At 24.6% G+C, this 24603-nt stretch overlaps 1 protein-coding gene across 1 annotated transcript; it reads left to right on the plus strand.

Moving 5' to 3' along the window:
* On the plus strand, positions 1-24506 carry LOC112598766 (disintegrin and metalloproteinase domain-containing protein 9). The gene is made up of 18 exons (XM_025345367.1): positions 1-440; positions 14027-14136; positions 17419-17501; positions 17588-17663; positions 17735-17817; positions 17884-17999; positions 18055-18101; positions 18188-18352; positions 18414-18583; positions 18656-18871; positions 18938-19036; positions 19328-19487; positions 19565-19705; positions 20468-20640; positions 20729-20930; positions 20999-21194; positions 21254-21395; positions 22798-24506. The coding sequence occupies exons 1-18, from the start codon at positions 332-334 to the stop codon at positions 24269-24271; spliced, it is 3762 nt and encodes a 1253-aa protein (XP_025201152.1). The 5' UTR covers positions 1-331; the 3' UTR covers positions 24272-24506.
* The last annotated feature ends 97 nt before the right edge of the window (positions 24507-24603 follow it).

Consider the following 24603-nt stretch of genomic DNA (forward strand, 5'->3'; position numbering starts at 1 on the left):
ATGGTAAAAAATAAAAATCGTGATAGTTTTTTTTTTTTTTAACAACGTTTAGTTAATTATTGTTCGCTCATCTGTTCCGTCCGCTCATGCGTAGGGTTCGGCTCGTCGCACGTGAATTAATTAAATTATATTATAAGATAACTGTTTAATATTTAATAATATCAATGTTTTCATTTTCTGCTATTGTTGTTTAACTACAATGTTGAGTATCACACCATTTTAAAATATCATTAGTGTAAATCGGTTGATGATATCAACATATTTTATCCTCACAATTGTTTACTACTATTGCGTACCTATTGAAAATTTAACTACCGACTGAGCTTGATGAATGTTCATCAGCGATATGCTCACCTCAAAGGATCTTCATCGCATACTGCCTATCATTAAAGTGCTAATTATCATATTTTTAACATTAGTTCAAATTCAATATGTTTGCTGTAAGTATTTTTAATTTTATAACATTTTATATTAATTATATCCATCACAAATATCATAAAATCTATAATAATAGGTATTCTAAAAATGAATCTATGGAGTTGTAATTGATTTACCTTTTCTTTTTGATTATATGATATCATAAGTTGTAATTACACTTGATGTAGATGCCTAAATAGTCTCTCTAAAAATTGTTGTTACTATTTTAAATTAGATCATTTCCTGATTAAATAAAATATAATTTAAGCACTTCTTACTATATTATCATGGTAAAGATTTATCATGTAAATGAATTTACTAAGTACAGTTTACTGAATTGAATGCATAGTTAAAGTTATCATTTTTTTATTCAATGGGGAAAATATTTATTTTAAGTTCTAATTAATGCATTTTTCTTTGAAATTACAATTTTGAAGAAATTTAATTAAACAATTTATTATTTATGTCATGAAATTATTGACTTAGTAGGTGATATTGGAATTTTGCCATTAGAGCTAAATACATAACTGCTATTGACTATATTATTTATCTTAGGGATTTTTTATTTTTTATTGTAGACTCTGTTTAAATAATAATTGTATGTTAAGCTTATGCATAATATTTATATTCTAATAATATTTGCTGATTTTAACTAATGAAAATGAATTAGTTGTATTCATAAAAAAGTCATAAAGCAATATAATTGATTATACAAGATTACAAGCAGTTTTTAAATTGTAAAATATCCTTTTTTTCTCATAATATTAATCCAGATATCCCCATATATATTTTTGATGAAAATATTATTGTGTTTATAAACAGATATTGTAGGTAAAGGTCTTAAGTCCCCTAGGATGTTTTCAAACTTCTTTTTTAAAAACTTAACCTACAATATTTATTATATTAAATTAAATATATTATGACTCATTAGTTACTTTATTTATATTTATATAACTCTATACATAGTTGAAGACATAATTTTGGTAGTTGAAGGTTAAATCTAGCTTAATTTTGATAATAGGTAAAAATATGCCCCCTATTTTACTAAAAAAACTAGACATTTTAATCAGTTTTGATGTTTATTCCGCATGGTTTTCGTTATGTTATTTATCATTTAATAGTTTTTTTTCTGCTTACAACTTTTGGTACTCAAACTAATAATTATAAACATTTTTAACTTTTTCCATTTAATTTGTCATATTATAAACTTCCATTATTATGTAATAAAAAAACATAATAGTAAAAAAATAAACTTGTAAATTATCACTTTTAACACTAAACTTTAATAGTACCTATAGTGCAAATTATTAAAAATGAGTTATGTTCAAAATGATTCAATAATATCAAACTCGTGATTTTTTTAATATCTTTGATTGAGAATATCCTTGTTCATAAATTAGGTACTTGTCTATTTTACTTATAAAAATAATTTAAAACCAACATTTTTTTTTTTTTTAATTATTGAAACCTCGATTGAAACTATTGATTCATTTTCTTAATACCATAGATAAAGATGATAGGTAATTTTGTGTTACGTGGTGTATCTTTTTTACAATAAAAAAGTGAATGCAACTGATATACCTTGTAGGAAGCCATTCAAGTTAATTTTAACTTGGTACCTGATATTATTTCTTTACTTATGTATCTAACTAAAAAAATGTTTAACAAGTACAATAATCATTAATTTATGATATGTATTTATGTATTACCTATTATTTATTCTAGTACTCATTGTTTTATGTTTATAATATATAAAACTACATATATATGTATAAATATCTAATCTATTTTTTATTGCTAGTTATTATCAGTGCAATGTTTGAATATTAGTTATGTCCTGTATGTTTTATATTACTTTTTTTTCTCTGTTATAAAGACAATTATTTTTATTTTGTGATATATATTATGTAGGTTAGTTACTAAACTCAGCAGACTCATATTATTTATATAACAATCATTTTTGTTCCTGATCAATGATTCTTACATAAACCAATAGTAATCCTTGACAAGTCTCAGGGGAAGAAAATGCAAAAATATTTTGCATTTAAATATTTCACCTTTTCCTTGATGATCACCTATATGATACCTATATGATACCTATATTGTTCATAAGAAATAAATTGAAATGCTGTACACAACATATTCAATTCTACACATATTTATGATTATATGATATAATTTGTATTTATAATAAATGTTTTGTTTTGACTGAGATGATTGAAGACTAATAAAGTTACTATGTTTTAACTCATTTACATAAAAATAGACAAATTCCTTTAATAATAAATTAATTGCTCTTAAAAATGAGTGATAAATAAGTATAAACAAATGTCTAAAATTCAAAATTAAGATTTGCATAATTTAGTAGATTAATAACAAGCACACCATATAGTTTTACACTGTATTTCATAATAACATCTCTTAAAATTTTTCAATCCAAAAATGCTGTTTAAAGTAGCGTTCAACAGGAGTCATTTCTCTATTCTTTTTCATTTTAGTTATAACTGTATCAAGATTAAAAAATGTCTACTTATATTGTTGATTACCTAATTTCGACTCTGTTATAATTATTAGTTGAACACTATTGAAGTTCATGGTGATTGTTTCAGTATAATTAACTATTTAAGAAGACATCACATCCGCATGTGTTGTCTCCGTCTTATAAACATGCAACATAGCAAATTTTTATTAAATTGAAGCAATTTTTTGTGTTTAAGTTAAATACTTGGTTAAATATTAAATTAAAATGATCTATTAAGTATCTGTGTTTTCTTATCAGTTTTATGTAAGTGAATTATGAGAATTTTAAAATATCAATATTTTACATACTTGTAACTCGCTTAAAAATTAAAACATCATAAAAACCTGACAAAAGGATACAGATAATATTCTTACCTTTAAGTTTAATTATAGATCAAAAAAATTTTGTAAATTTAAATTAATACTTTATTTTTTTGAGGTAATATTTAGACAAATCTATATGTCATAACCTCAAAAATATTATTCTCTATTATTTGGAATGGGTGATTTTATTTTTATAAACCTGTATACCAAAATTTTCTTTAGTGATACACATTTAATTTCGGTATAATATATTATATTTTAAAATTGTATAATTCAATAAATAATTCAGACAATAACACTCTACTCCTCTCAAATAAACTTTTAATAGGTTCTATTATGAGAAACCTTTTATTGAATTTTCAAGCATTTTGTCAGAACTTAAGATTTGTTATCAACATTTTAAAAATAAAAACTATATAAATTCAAAATTGTAAATTATCAATACATAGCTTAAAATTAGTCTGATTATATTAAAAATGAATTTCATTGAATCAAGAAAAAAATTATTTAAATAACAATAAGTTGTTTTAAGTTCTACAGTTAATACTTTTTTGAAAAACAACAATAAAAAAGGTAAATAAGTGTATTGTTCTACTGTATAGGATAGATTAGGTGTTGATGAGTCACTATTTTAGGCGAGTTAAATTTCAATTTGATTATGAACTTTGTATACAAAAAATCGGTTTATCTACCTATAACACCAAATTATATATATTTTTTTATTATACCTATTAAAGTCATTTACTTTAATTTTAGAACTATAGCAGGTTGTTATAATTTCTAACTTCGAAATAGTTTGCAATTTTTTACAAATTTTACAAAAATTCTAAATTCTAACTCCAAATATATAAAAATAAAAGTTGTGCTCATGTATTTTTAATATTTTTGTGTAGTTATAACAACAATGAAAAATCTTGTATTAATTTTTCAAAAATTTTAACCCAGTAAATAATTTTTTGATCGACAATTATAAAAATTTAAAATTTAAATTTATTAAAAGAGTTAAAATATTTTGAAAATGTTATCATATAATGAAAAAATAATATAAATATTTGATAAAAATTTCAAACATCTTCTATTATTTATTTATTTAATTTTTTAAATACAATAAAATATTAAAATCTGTTTGAAAAGAAATAACGGGTGAATATCTAATGTACAAATTTGATTTTCAAATGCTAATTAAAAATTGATTTCGTTTTTTGGTGAATTTTTTGTTTCATTTAAAGCTTAAAACACTAATAAAAAAATTTTAAATCACAGAAATAAAAACAAAATTTTTATTAATTTCTATTTTATAAAAATTTATAAAAAACCATTTATTATATTTTCTAAACTTAGATATAAAAAGAAAAGTTAATGAATTTTTAACTACAAAATAATTATTGTGATTATGTATTTTTTACATTTTTCATTAGTATATGTACAACTCATAAAAAACCTTGAATTAAATTATAGGTTTTTTAAACAAAACCAAAAATATTAAATAATTTTAATCTCGCTTTTAATTACGTGTCAAAATATTTTAAATTTTTTTTCGTGACTAGTAAATTTAAATATGAATATTTGTTATAAATTTTAAGTAATATAGATTCTCTATTGTTATTTATTTTTAAACTACATCAAAAAATATCAAAAATTGTAGGTTATCCGTTAAAATTTCCCATTTTTCTAAATGCTAAAATATTAAATACCTGTAGGTAAATAGTTTAACGTTACTTTGAATATTTATAAAATTCAATCATGAATAATAAAATGTAATTTAAGTAATGATGAAATTTTTCAATTTTCTAAAATTATTCATTTTTGAATTGCAATATAATAAAAATCATCTAAGAACAAAGTCGTTATTTTACGTTTGAATATATCCATATTCGAAAAAATTTAAACTTCAGACAATCAAAAAAATATATGTAGCTATATATTTTTGATATTTTTTTATTGCTTTAAAAACTATAGTAAGTTATATAATTATAAAACTATAATGTTGAAATTTATTTAAAAAAAATGTATCAATGTAAACAACAATAAAAAAAAAAAATTAAATACAACATAATTGTTAAATATTTATAAATATCTAAAATATTTTGAAAAATATAACATGTCTCGAAGATGATAAAATAAATAATTGGTATTTATAGTTTTTAATAATCCCTCAATATTGAAAATTAAAGAAATTTTATTTCTATCATTAAAAGTTTCTTAAGACAAAAAAAAAACTGTTTGTTGTAATTTCAATATATTTACCACGATCATATAGTTTCAAAATAAAATATTTATGTATCAAAATCTAAAATTATAGGTAACTTGTAAATGTAATAATTAAAAACCAACTAAGCAAGTTTAAACATTTTTTTTTTTTTAATTTTATTAATTTTACATAAATTATTATATATACTATAAACTGTAATACATGTAATGGCATAACTGTAGCCTGCATATAATCAATTCATATCCCGTCATGTTTGTTATTTTTTATCATTTATTATAATGATTTTAAATACATATTTTTATTAATTATAATAACAAATTATACCAAATTTAAGATAAATAATTACATTTCCTTTGTGTATTACATTTCTAACATGTCTTATCGTTCTCTACACATGTTATATAAAGGATTTTATTTGCATCTGTGACAATCCATTTTCAAAGAAAAAAAATTGCGCTCTTTTAAAGGGTTCAAAATGTAATACGAGCTTGATATGAAAACTTATTCTATAATAATCATCCCGCATAATATTGAATATTTACATAAAAGAATAATGTACCTATGTATCCAACATAATGTAATATTATAAACCACAGTGAAAAGTACATCATCAACCCATAGTTACTTTAATCTATAAATTATACTTCTTGTAAATTGAACTATGACTCTGTGTACTATTATAACTTATAAGTTATAACTGTATACATTAGTTTAAAAAAAAATAATGTATGTTTTTGTTTAGTGAAAAAAACAAAATAGGTATTTATTTTTATTAAAATACGTATTAAGCACCTATCAAAAAAATAAATAAAGCAAATTAACTATAAATATATAGATATAACTTAGCGGAAAAAAATCAAAATTTCAACACGAATAAATGCTTGACATAAATCAGCATATATGCGTATACATTATGACAAATTATTATAAGAAGTAAAAACTAAGATGTTAAAATTTATTTATTTTTTTATTATTTTGTTAGTGTTTAGTATTTAAAAAATATGTTGAATTACTAGAAAATTTAAAGTATTAACGTATTGATACTGATATTTCACAACATTTGCAGACTTGGAGTATAAACTTTCTAATCGTTTTAAAATTTTCATTTGGAAATTTTTTTAAGTATGCACTCATTTTTAATAAATTTTTGATTTTAGGTATTATATATATATAAAAAACGACACAAATTCAATGTACGAAGATATAAAAGAACAATACAAATAATTTCACCTGATCAGTATCTATAGTCATTTACTAAAACGTTACCTACTTGTCGGTAACGTTTATGATAATGACATTTAAGTTAAATATGTAAAAATATATGAAATAAATTTGGACTTATTTAAATTAGAATTATCTAATACATATATCGGATGTACATTTTTATCTAGTTAAATATATCTTTTTTTTAAATATATGTTTAAAATAAAATAAAATATAAATCACATTTATAATTATAAATGTGTGGCTATTTTCAAAATCTATAGTAGTCATAAAACTAAAAGAATTTTAGATTACATCCGAATTAATTCCTAATATTTTATGCAACAGACGTCCAAATCAGTTCCTACTGGTGTTGAATGAAAAATGTAATCTCATTGTTATAAAAAAATATAATAATGTCTTGAGTATAATTTTTTATTGAATAATTTATAAAATTATTTTTAGATATCCCTGGATATCCTGTTTGACTTATATTAGATTTTTTAAATTCCCATGATACTATGTGTCTATTATATGTTCTATATAATACCTAATGCTTGTGGTGAATTTCACTAGAAGTAGGTACTGTACAAAGCACGTGTTTCGTGTATATGTCATAAGATAATAGAGTATATAATTAAATTTGTGTGAATAATAATTTATTTTTTTTGTATTCACGGAAATAAAAAAAAAAAATCTTAACAACCGTTTCGGTCGCAGTGTTTCTCATCGCTTAAGTTTAATACTAGACCATCAGTAAACACATTGGTTTTTTCATTCTGTTTATTAATTCAATGTTTTTATTTTATTATTTTATTATGTCACTGTATTTTTAGTCACACATAATCTTTATTATGAAAATTCCTTGTTTTGTTTTTTTATTTATTAATAAAAATATTTTTAAACTATTAATATTATAATATATTTCTGTTTGCCTTTACTATGTATGGATCTACATACAATTTTAATTTTTAAAGCCTTTAACATTTTATATCGTAGTAATAACTATTATATCTTACTAATAAAAATATTAGTTTCTAATAAAAACGACACCTAATGGTTGGCAATTAGACAAATTCATATATCAAACAGACAAAAGTTGTAATATAATATCCTGTCAATATTTTTTAAAGTAACTTAAGAATCAAATTTCAAATGAAAAGTTAATTTATTTATTACTTTATGAATTTATAATATATTGTAATTATCTAAAAATTTAAATCAGAGGGATAGAATAAAACAGAATTACTCCATAATTTTTTTTTCCATATTTCGCGCTCATAAAATCTTTAAATAGGTACTTATAAATATATTATAAGTTATAACTAATAATTTAATTTTTATTCATTTGAATGATCAAAAAAATATTAATATTGTAAAAAATATCATTTTTTCATCAAAATTGTTTTGTAATGGTCCAAAATAATATGAATAAAATATTTCCAAAAACTTTGTAACTTTGAGAAAATGAATTTTTACCTTTTGAAAAACCGCATAGTTTATACCTATGATGTATAATATTTAATTTTTATTTGATGAAAAGTTTATAAATAATACGCTTTTTCTCTCGAAATCTTGTGTATGTATATATAGATTATACAAACGTGTTATTTTATCATAACATTCATAACAAACAACATAAATATTTAAAAATATATCAACAGACTTTGTTTAAAAAAATATTTTTAATGTTTGTTTTCATTCTCCAAAAAGTTCTTTATACAATTTTTGTTTTGGTAACCATTTGTGTATTTCTAAAAATTTCTAGTTATTTCTAGACTACTAGTGACGAAAAATATTAAAATGAAATTAATTTCGAAAATACCTAAATCAAGGACACAATTAAACACAATGTTTATAGAAATTTATTTATTTTATAGCTGTTATGTATAATATTTATGTTTATGAAACCTTTTTAAAAATTATACTAAACGGTCTTTAATTAATTTCAGCAATATTTATATGTAATATGTATACAAATTAAACTTGTTATATTTAGGCCAAATAAACTAAACGAATGTATAATATAATATATAAACAATATTTCAAAAGTATAGTGATAGTATTAAAAAAAAAAATAATAATACTATTTAAAGACAAAACCGGAAATTGAATCATGTAATTACTGGGTCGCTCTGCCTTGAGTTTTAATTTGTCATTAAGAAGTCATATGAGTCATAAAAACGAATGGTATCAATAAGCAATAATAGTTTCATTCTTTGGAATCTTAATTTTTTTTCTTAATATTTATAAATATTATTCAAATTTAAAAATGTAATAATTTATTGGGATTCACATTTAATGATTTAATTTAATTAGTAAAATATACATACTTCTTATGTAGCTCGCCGTTTAGTACAAGTCAAACTTTTAATCACAAGATTTTTTTCAAGTAAATTAATTAAATTTGTATTATTAAAACATTTCTTTTCTAACTACTTACAGAATTTTTATTTTTAAGTCCAAATTTTTGATGTAGACGCTCATATCTTCTCTTGAGATGATATCATGACAAAACATCTATCTTCCACTTTATTTCGGGTTTGTTTATTGTACTTATGTTATGTATAATGAACATTTTATATCGTATATGAATTAATAGTAAATTTTTCTATTTTAATGTAAAAATGTTAATCTTTTATCTATGGTACGATTTTAGTTTATTCAATTGGTCATTGTTCCGTTCTATACAGGATGTATGTATTGAATATATTATTCGAGTATTATTTTATTTATATACCTATGACATATGCAATTTATTTAATTTGTACTAGTTTGATTCGCTGTGTCATTGAAACATTCAATCATTATAGTAGTTAACGTGTCATAATTTATGTTTAGTAAAACTGTTAGCTATACTTAATAAACATTTACTTTAATTTGTAACGGATTTCCACAATTATGCACAAGTAATAATTCTAAGAAAGTAAAATTATTAAGATAATATTATACAGCTCAAAGTTTTGTGTAGGTACGTGTTTAAATAAATCATTTAATTAATCAAAGCATTTAATTATTGTTTGTAATTACACTGTGGGAACGAAGTGTACAAAGTATAGGATAGGTAGATTATTAATCCAATATTTACTACATTTTACTTTTAAATGATGTACACAAAAAACTAATACATTTTATTAATCTAAAATTAAATCATTTTATTTTAGAGCTTTATCCTATTATTGGAAAGTATTTTTATAAAAATATTCATCAATAATAAACTTTCTAATCAATATAAATTATTTATGTATATATTTATTTCTTCAATTTGTGTTTTATAAAACATTAATCTTAATCATAAGAAAATGTCTCACCGACATTTGTTATCTTCATCCTATAAATGCATAATATAATAAACTTATACTCTGTAGTTAATGTTGCGCTTCGTTGATTTTAAATTTTATTATTAGAAAATTGTGATTTATCATTTACAGATAAGTGAGTTATAATCACTTTTAAATTTTAATATTCATCCCTATTAAACTTATTTCAAAATTATAATATCGGAAAAAAGTTTCTATTAAACCACTGACAATGTTGTTATCTTTAGGGTTGATAATAACTAATTAGTTTACTTTAATTAACAAAACAAAAAGTGAACTGTTATTCTTACATTTGCCATATATCACACTAACAAGTCTTTCAATACGAGAACAATAAATTGGGTCAAAGTTCTTTTTAAAGATCTTAATTATTTCAATCATTATTCAGAATCGTATTTATAATTAAGAATCGAATAAATATTCACATTATTACATTATTTATTGGCATATTAAATTTAAAACGATTGATTTTAAAACTATAAATTTATCTAGATACTTGATATTGTATTGAGTTTTTTATTTATTCTTTATTTCAATTTTTATTATGTCTCTTTTCGAAAATAATTTTATTTTTAAATCGTATTTTTCCTATACCTATAATCCGTATACTATTAATTAATTAACATTATAATGGTGAAATAGTACATCTTTATAAATATAATTTAACTATATCTATTTTGTATTGTTAATAAAAAAAGTAAAACAAATTTTTCTATTCAAAAAATAGTTGACGTTTGAAAATAGCTTCCGGAATCATTGTTTGATGTAAGATTTTATATTATTTATTGTAGCCCTTTTAGTATATTATTTTATAGTTTTAATAATATCATGATTAAGAAAATGCCACACCCACAGTATTGCCTCTGTCTTACTAACGTAGTACAATATAGCGAATTTGTATTCAGTAGAACTAATTTTACGTCAATAACTTTAATATTAAAATGAATTTACCAATTATATTATCTTATCAAATTTAAAGGTAATGAGTGAGTTATTAGCATTTTAAAAATGTGAAGGTTAATAAAAGCCTACGTGATGCCAAACTTGGTTCTTCTGAAACACATTTTTTTTTTTTATGTTATAAGTTTGTAGGATAAATGTAAGACACGTGCGGGTGTGGCGTTCTCTTAACTGAGAGTTCATACTAACGATTATATACATTTTTTTGGAAAGCTTGATATTTCCTGTAATCAATAAAAAAAAATTATATGTACTAATTACTTATTAGTTATAAATTATAAATTTAAATTTCCATTAAATTTACGTAATTTTAAAATTATTGTATGAATTCATAAACCAATATTTTGTAAAAATGATCTTCGTAAAAAAAAACTTCTATTTATTACAAAGTGCATATTAATTTATTCACTGCATGAATGAATTTTTTAATTTTTATGTGAAACATTATTAAAACACTATTTATTTTTTATCAGGGCGTATATTATTAATAAATTATTTTGAGATAGAGTGAACAATACGTAATTAATTCTAATAAGGATAACTTATAAAATAACAATATATTCTTAATTTATTGATATGCATTAATACTAGTAAATCGAGCTTCCCTTAAAATAATTTTCTCAATATAATATTATAATTAACGTTTTTTTTCAAAATTAATTTTTAATTTTTCAAATACGACGTTGTACATTAGTAAGTACATTGTTCCAATGTTCCATTTTTTGCCTGTGTCAAGGTGATTAAAATAAGATGAGTACTCATAACTCCCAATTCTATAAAGTCCTATATCTCACCTTTCTAGTTTTCAATCAATGTTATAGTGAGATTGAGTTATAAAAGATAAAATAAGAAATTTAAAATGATGATAGCATTTGGTTTCTATCTTTAACAAGCGCTTAACATAACATATTTTCTTTTGGAATTTCATGTTTAGTTTCGTTTGTTGAAAATCGATTGAAATATTAATAAATTTAGAGATAAGACCATGAACATTTTCCTAAAAAGTTTTTTTCAATAATTTAATTTTTAAGTGACTTTAAGTAAACATTTTTTTAACGTTATTTTAAAATATAATAAAATAAAATAAAATATAAAATATAGTAAAAGCAAATTGATAATATGTTTGATTTGATCCAAAAAAAATAATAAAAATAATGTAAATTAAAAGTTTCATAAATTTAATTAGAATATTAAAAACCTATGTAATATACATAGTTATATAATATATGTTATTTTATTTTTAGGTACTTGCTTCACTTCCCTCACATTAGTAAGCACGTATTTGTTAACAATAATAAACAAATTGATACATTTTTACATTTCTTAAAAATATCCCGTAGGCTGTAGGTAGTTTTCTCATATTATATATTTGTAAAATACCAGAGAGATAAAAATTAGCTTTTTTAAATACTATTTAGAATAATTTTTTGATCTTAAACATTATTGTAAAACTATTAAATTCTTAGCTTTGCTCAGAATCTAAAACTGTATTATTGAATATGCAGTTATCTAAAAATGTTATTTAAATTTAACTGATAATATATAATTTTCACCATAATTATTAATTGATTAATAATAATTGAGGCCTATTATTAAAATTTAAATAGATTAAGCTGTGTTGAATTGTAAGACTATTCATATTTAGTTATTATAAGTTGAAATTAGTTATCCTTAAATATACACTTTTATCTATAAAATAAGTGTGACTATATATTTTTAGATCTAAAGTAAAGAATTGAACTTCGAAGAAAACAATTCTTATGATGTGGTATTTTTTATTTTGTTGTTTGGTGTCACAACATGCTCACCAAAATTTTTATGAAAAACGTTTAAATTATTTTATTTTAATTTAGAACTAACAACCCTAAAAAACTTTTTATCATATCAATTATTAGTTAAACTCACATTTTATTGATATAAAATAATTGCCAACTAACTAGTCTCGTTTTTATATTAAGTATAATTTTTTAATTTTGTTTGTTTTACATTTATTATTGTAGTATTTTAAATAGGTATAACCTTAGTATTGTTTGATTTTTTTTTAATCCGTACTACCAAATATTATTTTTATTTAAAAATTGTATTTTAATGAATAGTTGATATAGTGTAACAGTATAAAACTTTATTGTTGTTTTTGATTTACACTATTGAAATTTTATTAGTAAATATTGTTGATTTTTGGTTCAGAATGAAAATAAAATAAAATTTAGGTCGTTCAACAACAACAAAAAAGAAGACTAATTTTCAAAAATTTTGCTGTTAAATAGTTAAAAAAGCAACACTAGGCGGGACATATATTGATATGTTGGAAATATAATCTATACACCAAAAATATTATTTATCCACATACGTTACGCTAAATGTTAGCATTAGGCAATCAAATTTAACACGAATGCATTTTGTACGAGCAATAAATGCATGGGGATAGCTAGTTTTTGATAAATATCAATGTAGTAAGAATATAATGTTCGAATTGGGACATAACATCTCTGATTTTACTTTTGTGATATAAGTGGATCAAAAATTCAACATTTGTTTTTTTTTCCTAATTTTGTAAAATATTTTTTTAACTTTTCCACTATCTTATATTTTTAATAAAAATTAACAAAAATATGAAGACATTTTATTATGACTTAAATATATTTGTGGAAAATATAAAAATGTAATATACCTATTTAAATACTAATATTTTTTTATTTTGTCTATTTTTATCATAGAAGCGAGTCTGAGACTCACTTGCCTAACCTAGCAAGCAACCACTATGATGAGAATCTATTTGATTACTAGTATATGTATAATAAAAGAACATTGTAAATTTCCTTAGAATATTATTTTAAAGTGTTTGTTTTGTTAGTGTTAAGCATTTTAATAGTAAGTATATCTTATAATTAGATACCATACTTCCATAACAGATTTAATGTTAAAACATTAGAACATTTCTATTTGTTGATTTTATTTTAGTGGACCCCTGATTAATTTTTACAGAAGCTTTTTTTGTGTTAAAATGTATTCAATTATATGAAATTAGTATTAATATAGATATACCTAACTGAATATTTATAATTTTCAGGTGGAATAACTGATCAAATCGACAATCAATTCAATAACTATGCATTTATCGAACCAAAATTATTTAATACAAGGCATAAAAGAGAAATTCAATCAACCAAAATAAATCCGGTTAGTTCATATTATACAATATAAATTATATTAATTTATTTGAAATTCTATGAGAATAAAAATACTAATATTAATATTGCTTATTGTTTTGTGTAATTTTTAATAACTGTAATCAATAACTCTATATTTATACATTATATTATATGCACAATTATTTCAAGTAAAACATTTTAAAATATATTGTTCAAATAATTTTAAATGTGACATTTATGTAATTGGGATTCCGCTATTTTAATAATAAAAATGAATATCAATCACATGAATTATGTTCAAATTATCAGTTTTATTTGATAATTCCAATAGTACTATAATGATTGGTTATACTGATTAAAATCCATGATAATTATTGTATGTTTCTTGATTACATACCTATAGTCTATATGTAGTACTGAACATTATAAAATTATTTAAATTCTTTCCAGTATTAGACTATTTAATATTTAGTTAAGCAGACGATATTTGATAAGGAATTTGTAAAGTTTTTTATAAAAACCGACTTATAAATTATATACAATAGTGTCCACTATTCAGACAACCTTTCGTTAAATGAGAATTTTTCATATATCCTAAGTTTATCCAATTGTTCCAATGAATGTTCTTAGGATGATTCATAATTTAATATGTATATTATGCCGCACTTACAAGCTTTTGTTGTGAGGTGATTGGTTTATGGGATTAAAATACAGGCACTAATTACATTACCTCCAATCGACGTACACGAATATAAGATGTATCTAAAAATTAAAGTAATAATACCTATCAGTGAATATTTCGAAATAGTTTTATAATTTACATGTTTCTGTTTGATTAGGTATACTGAATTTTAAAATGTAAGTTCAAAACACATTGAGAACATTTAATTTGTTACTTTTTTACGCAATAATTTATCTGTGGATTTTGATACTTAATACCAATTTGCAACGATGAGTTAGTCGTTGGAAATTACTACACTAAAAGAAAGTACCCATCAAAGGTATCAAATCTACCTAGGTAAATTCAATTTTACATTATGTGACTATATAGCGCTATGGTTTAATTATAGCATGCCTTGTTACTTTAGATATTAATTTATCTATAATATTATTAAAACAATTTTATCTGATATTTATACTTACTTATTTAAAATATTAGTCGGTGATAATAGAGCCTCTTCATTTATTATAATACATCTGCTATTAAAGTTCGCGAGGGCACAAATGATAATATTATTTTTTAAACTTTAAACACTTTCAGTTGTTTATTTGTATGACTTTAAGATAGGTTTTCGATATTATGTAATTGTATCTATACCTAACGTTTATGGGTCTCTTTAAAAACTTTTAAATGAGACTCATAAATTATTGAATAATAATGTTTTAATTCATCAATAACAATAAATGATAAGTAAATTACAATTTGTTGAAATGTAGTATCAACATAAAATATTGATTAAATTAGATATAAATTTGTCGGTAATCGATGTCTACTAAACTTCATATCTAAGAAAATATAGTACTTAAAAATGTTTAAAACTATTTTAATCATAATTCATTTGTACATAACCATGACAATAATATTTAACCAACATAAACAATTTTTCAAATATAATTTGTACATCTCATTTCCATCATACTTTTCTAATAAAATGATAATATTTTAAATGGATTTATTGACCCCTTAAATTTAAATTTTAGTCACAATAAATAAATATGTATTTTCAAAAATGCAAACTTACATTAACATTTTTTTTTTCAATTACAAAACCTATAATATTTTGTATACCTCTACGATTCATGTAATATACGAATATGCCTTTAAAATTAAGTATTAAATAAAATAATAAGTCAAAATTCAAATGAAAATTATTATAAATGTATTATATAACATATAAATACTAAAACAAATAATATCGTATAACATACTAGCATGTTTGCATCAAAAATGGACAAATATCCCGTAAAACCATGTTTTTTTACAAAAGTAGAATTTTGGTTCTAAATTATTAAACTAATGGTTTAAACAAGTTACAATAAGCAACGTTTATTTATTAATTTACCATCGTATAGTTGTAATTTCTTATAAAATTATAGTAAATTCAGAAAAATAAAATATAGTATAAAATAATAATTAAATTAGTAGAATTTAAATTTATTTTTTGCTTCTACTGGGTTTACATTGGACAGGCTTTATTAAAATCTTTTTTTTTCTTTTTTTTTAGTGCTTTTATTTGAAACATTACAGCACAACAATTACAAAGTAGTATAATGTACCATAATAAGATCATAAATGATCTTAAGATTGTAAAATATGCTTTAAAACCTTTGAAATGTTGAAATACGCTTAAATATATACTCTCGAAGAAGTAATAATTTTAATCATCCTTTTATGAAATATATTCTTTATTTACTTATCATACAATTTACTATGATCAGCCATATACTCGTACTTATAAGTAGAGCGCCGTTACGCTTACCTTGAGGCTTGAAGAATCGTCTTTATTATGGCATCGTTCAAGATCTTCTAATCTTCGTTCACATCAAGGACGCTTCTAAATTACTACATTGTTACTAATTCGTTAGGTTCAAAAAATTATCGTCCGTGCGCATCATTATCAATGAATAACGTTCTCTTTTGAAAGTTAATATTTCTTTTTAGACATCATATTAAACTGTCTGATTCATTCTCAATGACATAATGTAGTCAAATATATTTAGGTAAAATAATATTATAATTTATTACAATATTACAATCGATTGTTTAATATAGAGTTGTGCTTCAAAAGCTGTTTACATTTTAAAATTACTCTAAATATGGTCGTGAAATTAAAAATACATAGACAGTTTTTAATAACTTAAAAATAGACTCGCCGGGGTGAACGTATCTGATTTTTGACCAAATTTTGAACACGTATACGAAAAAGTCCTATTTTTTTATTTTTAAGCTTATTGTATTGGGGGGTGGGGGGGTGACACTATGTAGAAAATCAGACATTACTTTCTATTATGTCTGAATATTGATTACTTACTAAATGTCTGTTAACTTTAAAACACAAATCTTGATGTAAATTACAACATGTAATTAATATAATATGTGAACTATTTAATATAGATAAATATCTTTTATGTTTATATATGCCATAAATTTATTTCTGTTCTGCATTTTAATTATATAAGTGAAACAGAACAATTATTATCAGTGATCTTATTTTTTATAGTTTGACAAGATATCTACAGTTTTAATATTACTAAATAAGATTTGTATTCTTATGATATTGTTTTATTATATTTTCTTGTACTTTTGTAGAATGGCCTGGAGCATGCCCATGATATTACATTAACATTTGTTGACAATGGACAAGACTATATTATTGATCTCAGCCTCAATAGGTAAATCAAAATATTATTTAATCTAAACAATAATCTTAATAATAATTATAAAATTAATTTATTTCATAACTTTTTATTATCCACAGAGGACTAATTCCTGTTAATTATTTTGAAAAACATCAGAAAGATGGAGCTCATGTGATAAATAGACCAAAAGCTGATGTAATTTACATTTTCATTATATCATAACAATTTAATCATATTATTTAGTTAATTTACATTTATATTAATAGGAACTTGAATTCTGTAATTATAATGGTAAAATTCGCAATCTACCAAATTCCTGGGCAGCAATTTCTACTTGTGATGGCATAAGGTTATTATAATAATTACTTATAAAATAATCGAATGATTAAATAATTATTAACTTTTCTTTTTACAGGGGAATGTTTTTTGATGAGATTTCATACCATTATATTGAAAATGCTGAACGCGAACCGGGTAATAAGTTTCATATTTTATACAAACATAAAGATTTAAGAGCTAATTTTACTTGTGGTAAGTGATTGTAAAATTGTATTTTGAATTTTTAAGCATAACCTTTTATTTTCAGGATTTCCTAGTACTCCAGAATTTACACCTAATAAAATCATTAAACGTGTAAGTAAATTTATCTTTATTAGTGATAACATACTATGAAATAAGTTCTTATATGTAATATATGATATATATATTTTATATTTTAGAATAAAAGAAACACAAATTCTTTGAAGGGACCATATCATCAAAATGACAAATCTAGATTTATTGAATTAGTACTTGTTGTTGACCAAGAAGAGTATTTGTCGTTTAATAGCGAATTATCTAAAGTTTATCAACATGCTAAAAATATTGCAAATATAATAAATTCTGTAGGTGGTATCTATTCATTAATATTGAGACATTGCATGACATGTTATTGTTATTTTTCAGCTTTATATACCATTGAACATATTCATTACACTTGTTGGAGTAGTTGTATGGACTGAATATAATGAAATTGCATTAGTGTCAAATGGTGACACTACGTTGACTAATTTCTTACACTATCGTCGTGATCATCTTGTCAAAGATCATCCTAATGATAATGCTCAATTACTAACGTACATTTAATACTTTGAAAATCATAAAAAATGATACAATATGTTTTTTAAATTTTGATTTTTTTCTTTCAGAAAAATCCAATTTGAAAATGGTGTCGTTGGTAAAGCTTTAAAAGGACCTATATGTACTTATGAATTTAGTGGTGGTGTAAATAATGACCATAGTATTGTACAGGGCTTGGTAGCATCAACTATAGCTCATGAAATAGGCCACAACTTGGGTATGGAACATGATACAGCTGAGTGTGATTGTCCTAGTGAACGTTGTATTATGGCATCTTCTTCAGGGTATGATGATAGTTAAACTTAAATTTTACATAAACTATACCTATTTAATTTTATATTTTTATTCAGAACCCCAGGTCCAACTCATTGGAGTTTGTGTAGTATGGAATATTTAGCGCTTGCGTTTGAACACGGAATGGACTACTGTTTGAGAAATAAACCTAATAGGTAAAGTTTACTAAACAAAATTTTAATGTTTTTCCAAATTTTCTTTTAAATAATATAAACAGGGTTAATATTTTATCAAACAATACTCATTACATTATTCATTACTCATTATATCTATTAACTTTTTTTGAAAATATTTGTTTTTTACATAATTTCTAGTTGAAATAAAACAATATTTTCAAAATGTTAATAGATATTGAAGTAATGAGTGTTGTTTGATAAAATATCACCCAGTATACTCGTATAATTAAATAATATATTTATTCATATTTTATGCTTTTATTTTTATAGATTATTTGAAAGCCCAGTGTGTGGTAATAGTTTTGTAGAAGAAGGAGAACAGTGTGATTGTGGGGTAAAAGATATGTGTACCAATCCTTGTTGTAATCCTGATACATGTATGTTTTATAAAAATGCCACATGTGCCACTGGAGAATGTTGTGATATAAATGTAAGTGGAAACTGCTTACTTGTAATTTTAATAAATATTCAATATGTAATAGTTAAAATTTAATTTATTTTTTTTAGACTTGCCATTTTAAGTTAGCCGGTGTGGAATGTAGATCGGCTCTACATGAATGTGATTTACCTGAATACTGTACAGGAGATTCAGAGTATTGTCCAGATAACGTGTTTAAATTTGACGGGTCTACTTGTGAAGCAAATAAGGTATGTTTAAAATAGGCTATATTTTAATTTCTAAGGGTAACTAATCATGTTATACATTAGAATATCTAAGATCATCCATCCATCCATTAGGTAAGTCGACCACTAGGACCATGTTGATATACAACCTTGCATCTAGTTTTCCCTATCCGATACTTATTGTATCGTCTTATTGAATCCTCCTCCTAATGCTTCCATACCTTTCCTTACTATAATCTTCCTTCTCAATTGTGATCTTTTTCCATAAGGAATTTTTTCTAGTATTATACATATGACATGCGAATTGATTTGAACTTTTCTATGCATGCTCAACCCATTGTAATGTTTTTGATCCTTATCACTCCTCGTATACTCGTGGAAAAGTGTTTCTAATTATTCATCATTTTTATTCTCCACTCACCACATAGTGAGTTCTTTATAGGTCCAAAAATTTTTTGCACTTTTTTTTCTCTCCAAAACCTAACGGCCATGTCTTAGCTCCATACAAAATTACTGATTGTATTAATTTAATGTATAATTGTATTTTCAAATCTTTTGATAGTGATTATGATCTCAGTAATATTTTTCAAAATTATATAAACATTTATTTCCAACCTAAATTCTTGCTATTATTTCTTTTTCAATTTCATATCTAAGTTAATAAAAAGAATATACTTTTTAATCAAAAATTATACTATTCAATCTTAAAACAATTACATTCCAAAATATTATAAAAATTAAAATTTTTAATACATATCATAATTAATAATTTTATTTCTTTTATAGGCATATTGCTTTAATGGATCTTGTCGAACACATGCAGATCAATGTCGTTTATTATGGGGTCCTACTGGGGAATCATCAGAAAACATGTGTTACTTAGGGAATACTAAGGGTTCACCACAAGGAAACTGTGGTTACAACCGTCTAAACAAGACTTATGTCAAATGTACCCAAAAGTTGGTTAATTTTTTTTACTAATAATTTATTGAAATACTAATTTTTAATTTTGGTTTTAATGTATTATATGCCTATTTTTTCAACTAGAAATATTAAATGTGGCATGTTGCAATGTAAGCATAAAAATGAACGTTTAGAATTTGGTATGGAAACTGTATCCATCATATCGCATACATTTATAGACGTTAATGGATCAATGACACCTTGTAGAACTGCTATTGTGGACTTGGGTTTAAATGATGTTGATCCTGGTTTAACACCAAATGGTGCAAAATGTGGTGAAAATATGGTTTGTATTATAATTGTATAAAATATTATTTTTATATGTATAGAATTATTTATTATTTTAATTTTAAGATGTGTGTAAACCAAGTATGCATGGCTGTAGAAGAATTCAGAGCGCAAAGTAAAAATTGTAAAAATAATTGCAATGGAAATGGAGTGTGCAACAACAAAGGCAATTGTCACTGTAAAATTGGTTATGCACCACCATACTGTGATTATCCTGGTCCTGGAGGAAGTGATGATTCTGGACCAGCATCCAGTCCAAACAGTACTTTAATGTTTTAAAAATTGTATTCATTGTTGGTATTTATTTGTTTTTAATTTCAGCACTCAAAGGATTTATGACTGGAATGTATGTTCTAACATTTGGAGCCATTCCACTCTTGTTAGCTATTTTGTTATTTGCCTATTGTTCGAAGAATCATCGTACACCATCTGACTGGAATAAAACTAATCGCCTAAAGCTATCGTATGTATCTAAATGTTTGCCATTTATCCAACATTTGCAACATTTAGTCATTGATGATGGTGATGGTAATAGTAATGCTTGCACTACAACTACTACTACAACTAGACAGCTACCTAGTATAAATACTGTGTCATCCCTAGTTACGCAATACAACAATGATATTTACTCAGAACCATCTAAGATTAGTAATTTAAATAAAAATATGTCAGAGCCAATTTTAGAAAATACTTTTATCAACAATGCATGTTCTATACCACCACCAAATTACATTGATGCCGTGAAGTCTCGTCTAAGTAAAAGTGATATTATTATTACCAACCTTATGTCTACAACTAATCCTCAAGTGAATAGTTATTTGCAAAATGGTGTATGGGGAAATTCAAAATAATTATTCTTTTAGAGTTAATTATCATTTTTATAGCTTATAGCAACTGTAAAATTGAGATTACTTATACTAAACACAAAATTCTCAGTGATCCGGCTACTTAATAATTTTACACATCTAGTAATCTGCCCCTTTTAATTTTCAATAATAATTAGTCTATGGCTACAGTTATTTATAAATTTGCATGTTTTTTTTTTTTTATTTAAGTTCACTATGATTAATAATACTTATTCTTTGCATATTTTAAAATTTAAACTTAAATTGTCAAAATGTGATTAACTACTAATTAATTTCTAATTTTTGTGTAAAAAATATTTATAACATTAATCATTGGGTATAAAATTTATAAATTTAAATACAACCTCAATAAATTAATTAAATATTTTATCCAAAAAAGGTTAAGCCTAATCTCAACAAACATTTCAAAAAAAAAAAAACTATATATAAAGTTTAAAACCATAATAATATGTATATGTATACTTAATTTAATATAGTTTTTTTCCAATACTTTGGTTCTGTGTGTGCTAGATTACCAAGAATACTGTAATTTCAAAAGACTTAATATTAAGAATAGTATCTAATAAATTAATAAGTATACATTATTTGTATTATCATTTATGATTAATACTTTCATTACAATTGTATTTCTTTTCTGTTAAATTGTTTATAAATTCCTATGATATTTAAACTTTAAAAATTATATTTAGGAAACATTTATATAATTTAAAATACCTGCTATTGTTTAACTAATTAATTCTCGCTTAACATGTAATACACATATGCTTTAGATGTGGATTGCGGATATGTATTTTGCTTTTCTTAACTACTAATGTTTATTAGTATTTACACTTGATGTTATTTTATAAAATGCTTCATTTGTGTTTCTAATTATTAGTCTATGAGATGTTAACATTATCTTATGCACGCTATACAATCATATACATTTTATTCAACTGAACTATTGCTATTGGTCTTACACTTGCTGGTGTTAAATATTCTCAAATTTTCTTTTAACAGCAATGATTCAGAAATTGGTAACAAACCTAATGGTATCGTTTCACCTTCAAGTACATTATTGATAGACAATCAAAAACCGCCTTCACTCCATGCGGACCTAGTAGGTAACTACAAAGGATTTAGCATTAAGCCGTTAGTGCAAAGTGAACAACCAGTCGTCTGTCGGACTCCAATCAGACCGGCACCTTCTGCGCCTGCCACTGTTGGCGTGTTAAACGAAAGAAGTGGTAGATTGCAAATAAGTCAACCGGTGTTGGACGCAACAACGTCGTCTACCGTACACAAGTTAGTGTCTATACCATCTAAACCGGCACCACCAATACCAACTGCCACCAGGCCTACGTCGTTGATAGCCGCGGAAAACAAAAATAGTGGTGTCGGGGGGGGAGGGTATCCAACATTGCGAAGGATTACATCATTCATGAAAAATCAGAAGACCGACGAGAAAAAACACACGATCCCTCGTGCCAATGCCAAGTTCGACAAGGAAGAATTGAAAAAACTGGAAATATCCCACCCAATCCTCCAGAAGGAGATAAACGTACCGTCAGAACCGTTGCCACTGGAGGCAGATCAACACAAAGCGGTCGTGCTCAGAGCTCAGAGCCTGCGCGTCGCTAACCACACTAATCATAAGCCACGCGTACCGAATTTTGGGTCAATGAAGTATAAGCGGCCCACCAGCGTTGCCGCCCCAACGGCGGCGGCGTCCGCCACCATCGCCTGTTCAAGACCCACTTCGCCGCCTCCACCTCGTCCGCCGGCTTTGCAACCAGTTCAGGTCCAAGCTGACTATCAGATACCTCGACCACTGGCGACCGACTGCAGAGGCAACAGTTTGGAGACCGCAAATGTCAGTGGTGAAGAACCGCACTCGGAGAATATCTATTCAGTGATCGACGAGCGACCCGCGGCGGACGTAGACGAGGACGACTCGTGTACATACAAAGTACCCAGATCTTTAGAGAGTTCGTTGCTGGGCGAAATCGTGTCGGCGATACAGGAACGCAATCAGGAGTCCATTTACACCAGTAAACCAACCGTCGATCTTCCTCCGCCACAGCAGCAGCAGCAGCAGACTTACGAAAACTATAAGTCTTTGTCGGCTGGTTCGACCACCAGTTCTGGGTACATGCGCCCCGTGGACGTCAAGTCGCGGGTCGCCTCATATGACCAGCCGGACTTGGTCAAAAACTGTGATGACAACCGATCATTAAACCCTTCGCCAGACGTGCTCGAAGCAAAAAAGCTACCCTCGACGGACAAACCGACCGTACTGTTTCCAAAACCAGTTGTCGGTGTGGCTAATAAGTCGGCGTTAACAGCTACGGTAGGTCTGAAAAAAAAACTTTCGGACGGTAGCCGATACCCATCAAAAGGTGTGGCCGATATTCAAAAGAAATTTGAAAACCGCGGAAATGTACTGAAAAATCCTCCAGTGTCGACTAAACCGACAAACTCTGGGAACAGGTAATGGTGGCCGACATCAGTACAAAGATGTTTTATTATTATTAATTATTTATTTTTTATGGGGTGGACGAAAGACTGCTGTCATGACATCCGCTTTTTTGTATACAATTTTTTACATACACAATGGTGCTTATATTTATCATTTTTATTTAGGAGTTAATTATTACTTGTGTGTAATTATTTCGGTGTACATATGGCATTGTTTTATTATTATTTTTTTTGAACAAAATGACTTATTATTTAAAAAAAACGATGTGATAAATTTTACTCAAAATTAATTTTATTTGTGTTCGAAAAATGTTAGTTCCTTTAAAGAAAATATTGCAAATTTCAATT

This window comes from Melanaphis sacchari, unplaced genomic scaffold (assembly GCF_002803265.2).
Source record: "Melanaphis sacchari strain LSU unplaced genomic scaffold, SCAv2.0 Contig4_pilon_pilon, whole genome shotgun sequence".
NCBI classification, from domain to species: domain Eukaryota; kingdom Metazoa; phylum Arthropoda; class Insecta; order Hemiptera; family Aphididae; genus Melanaphis; species Melanaphis sacchari.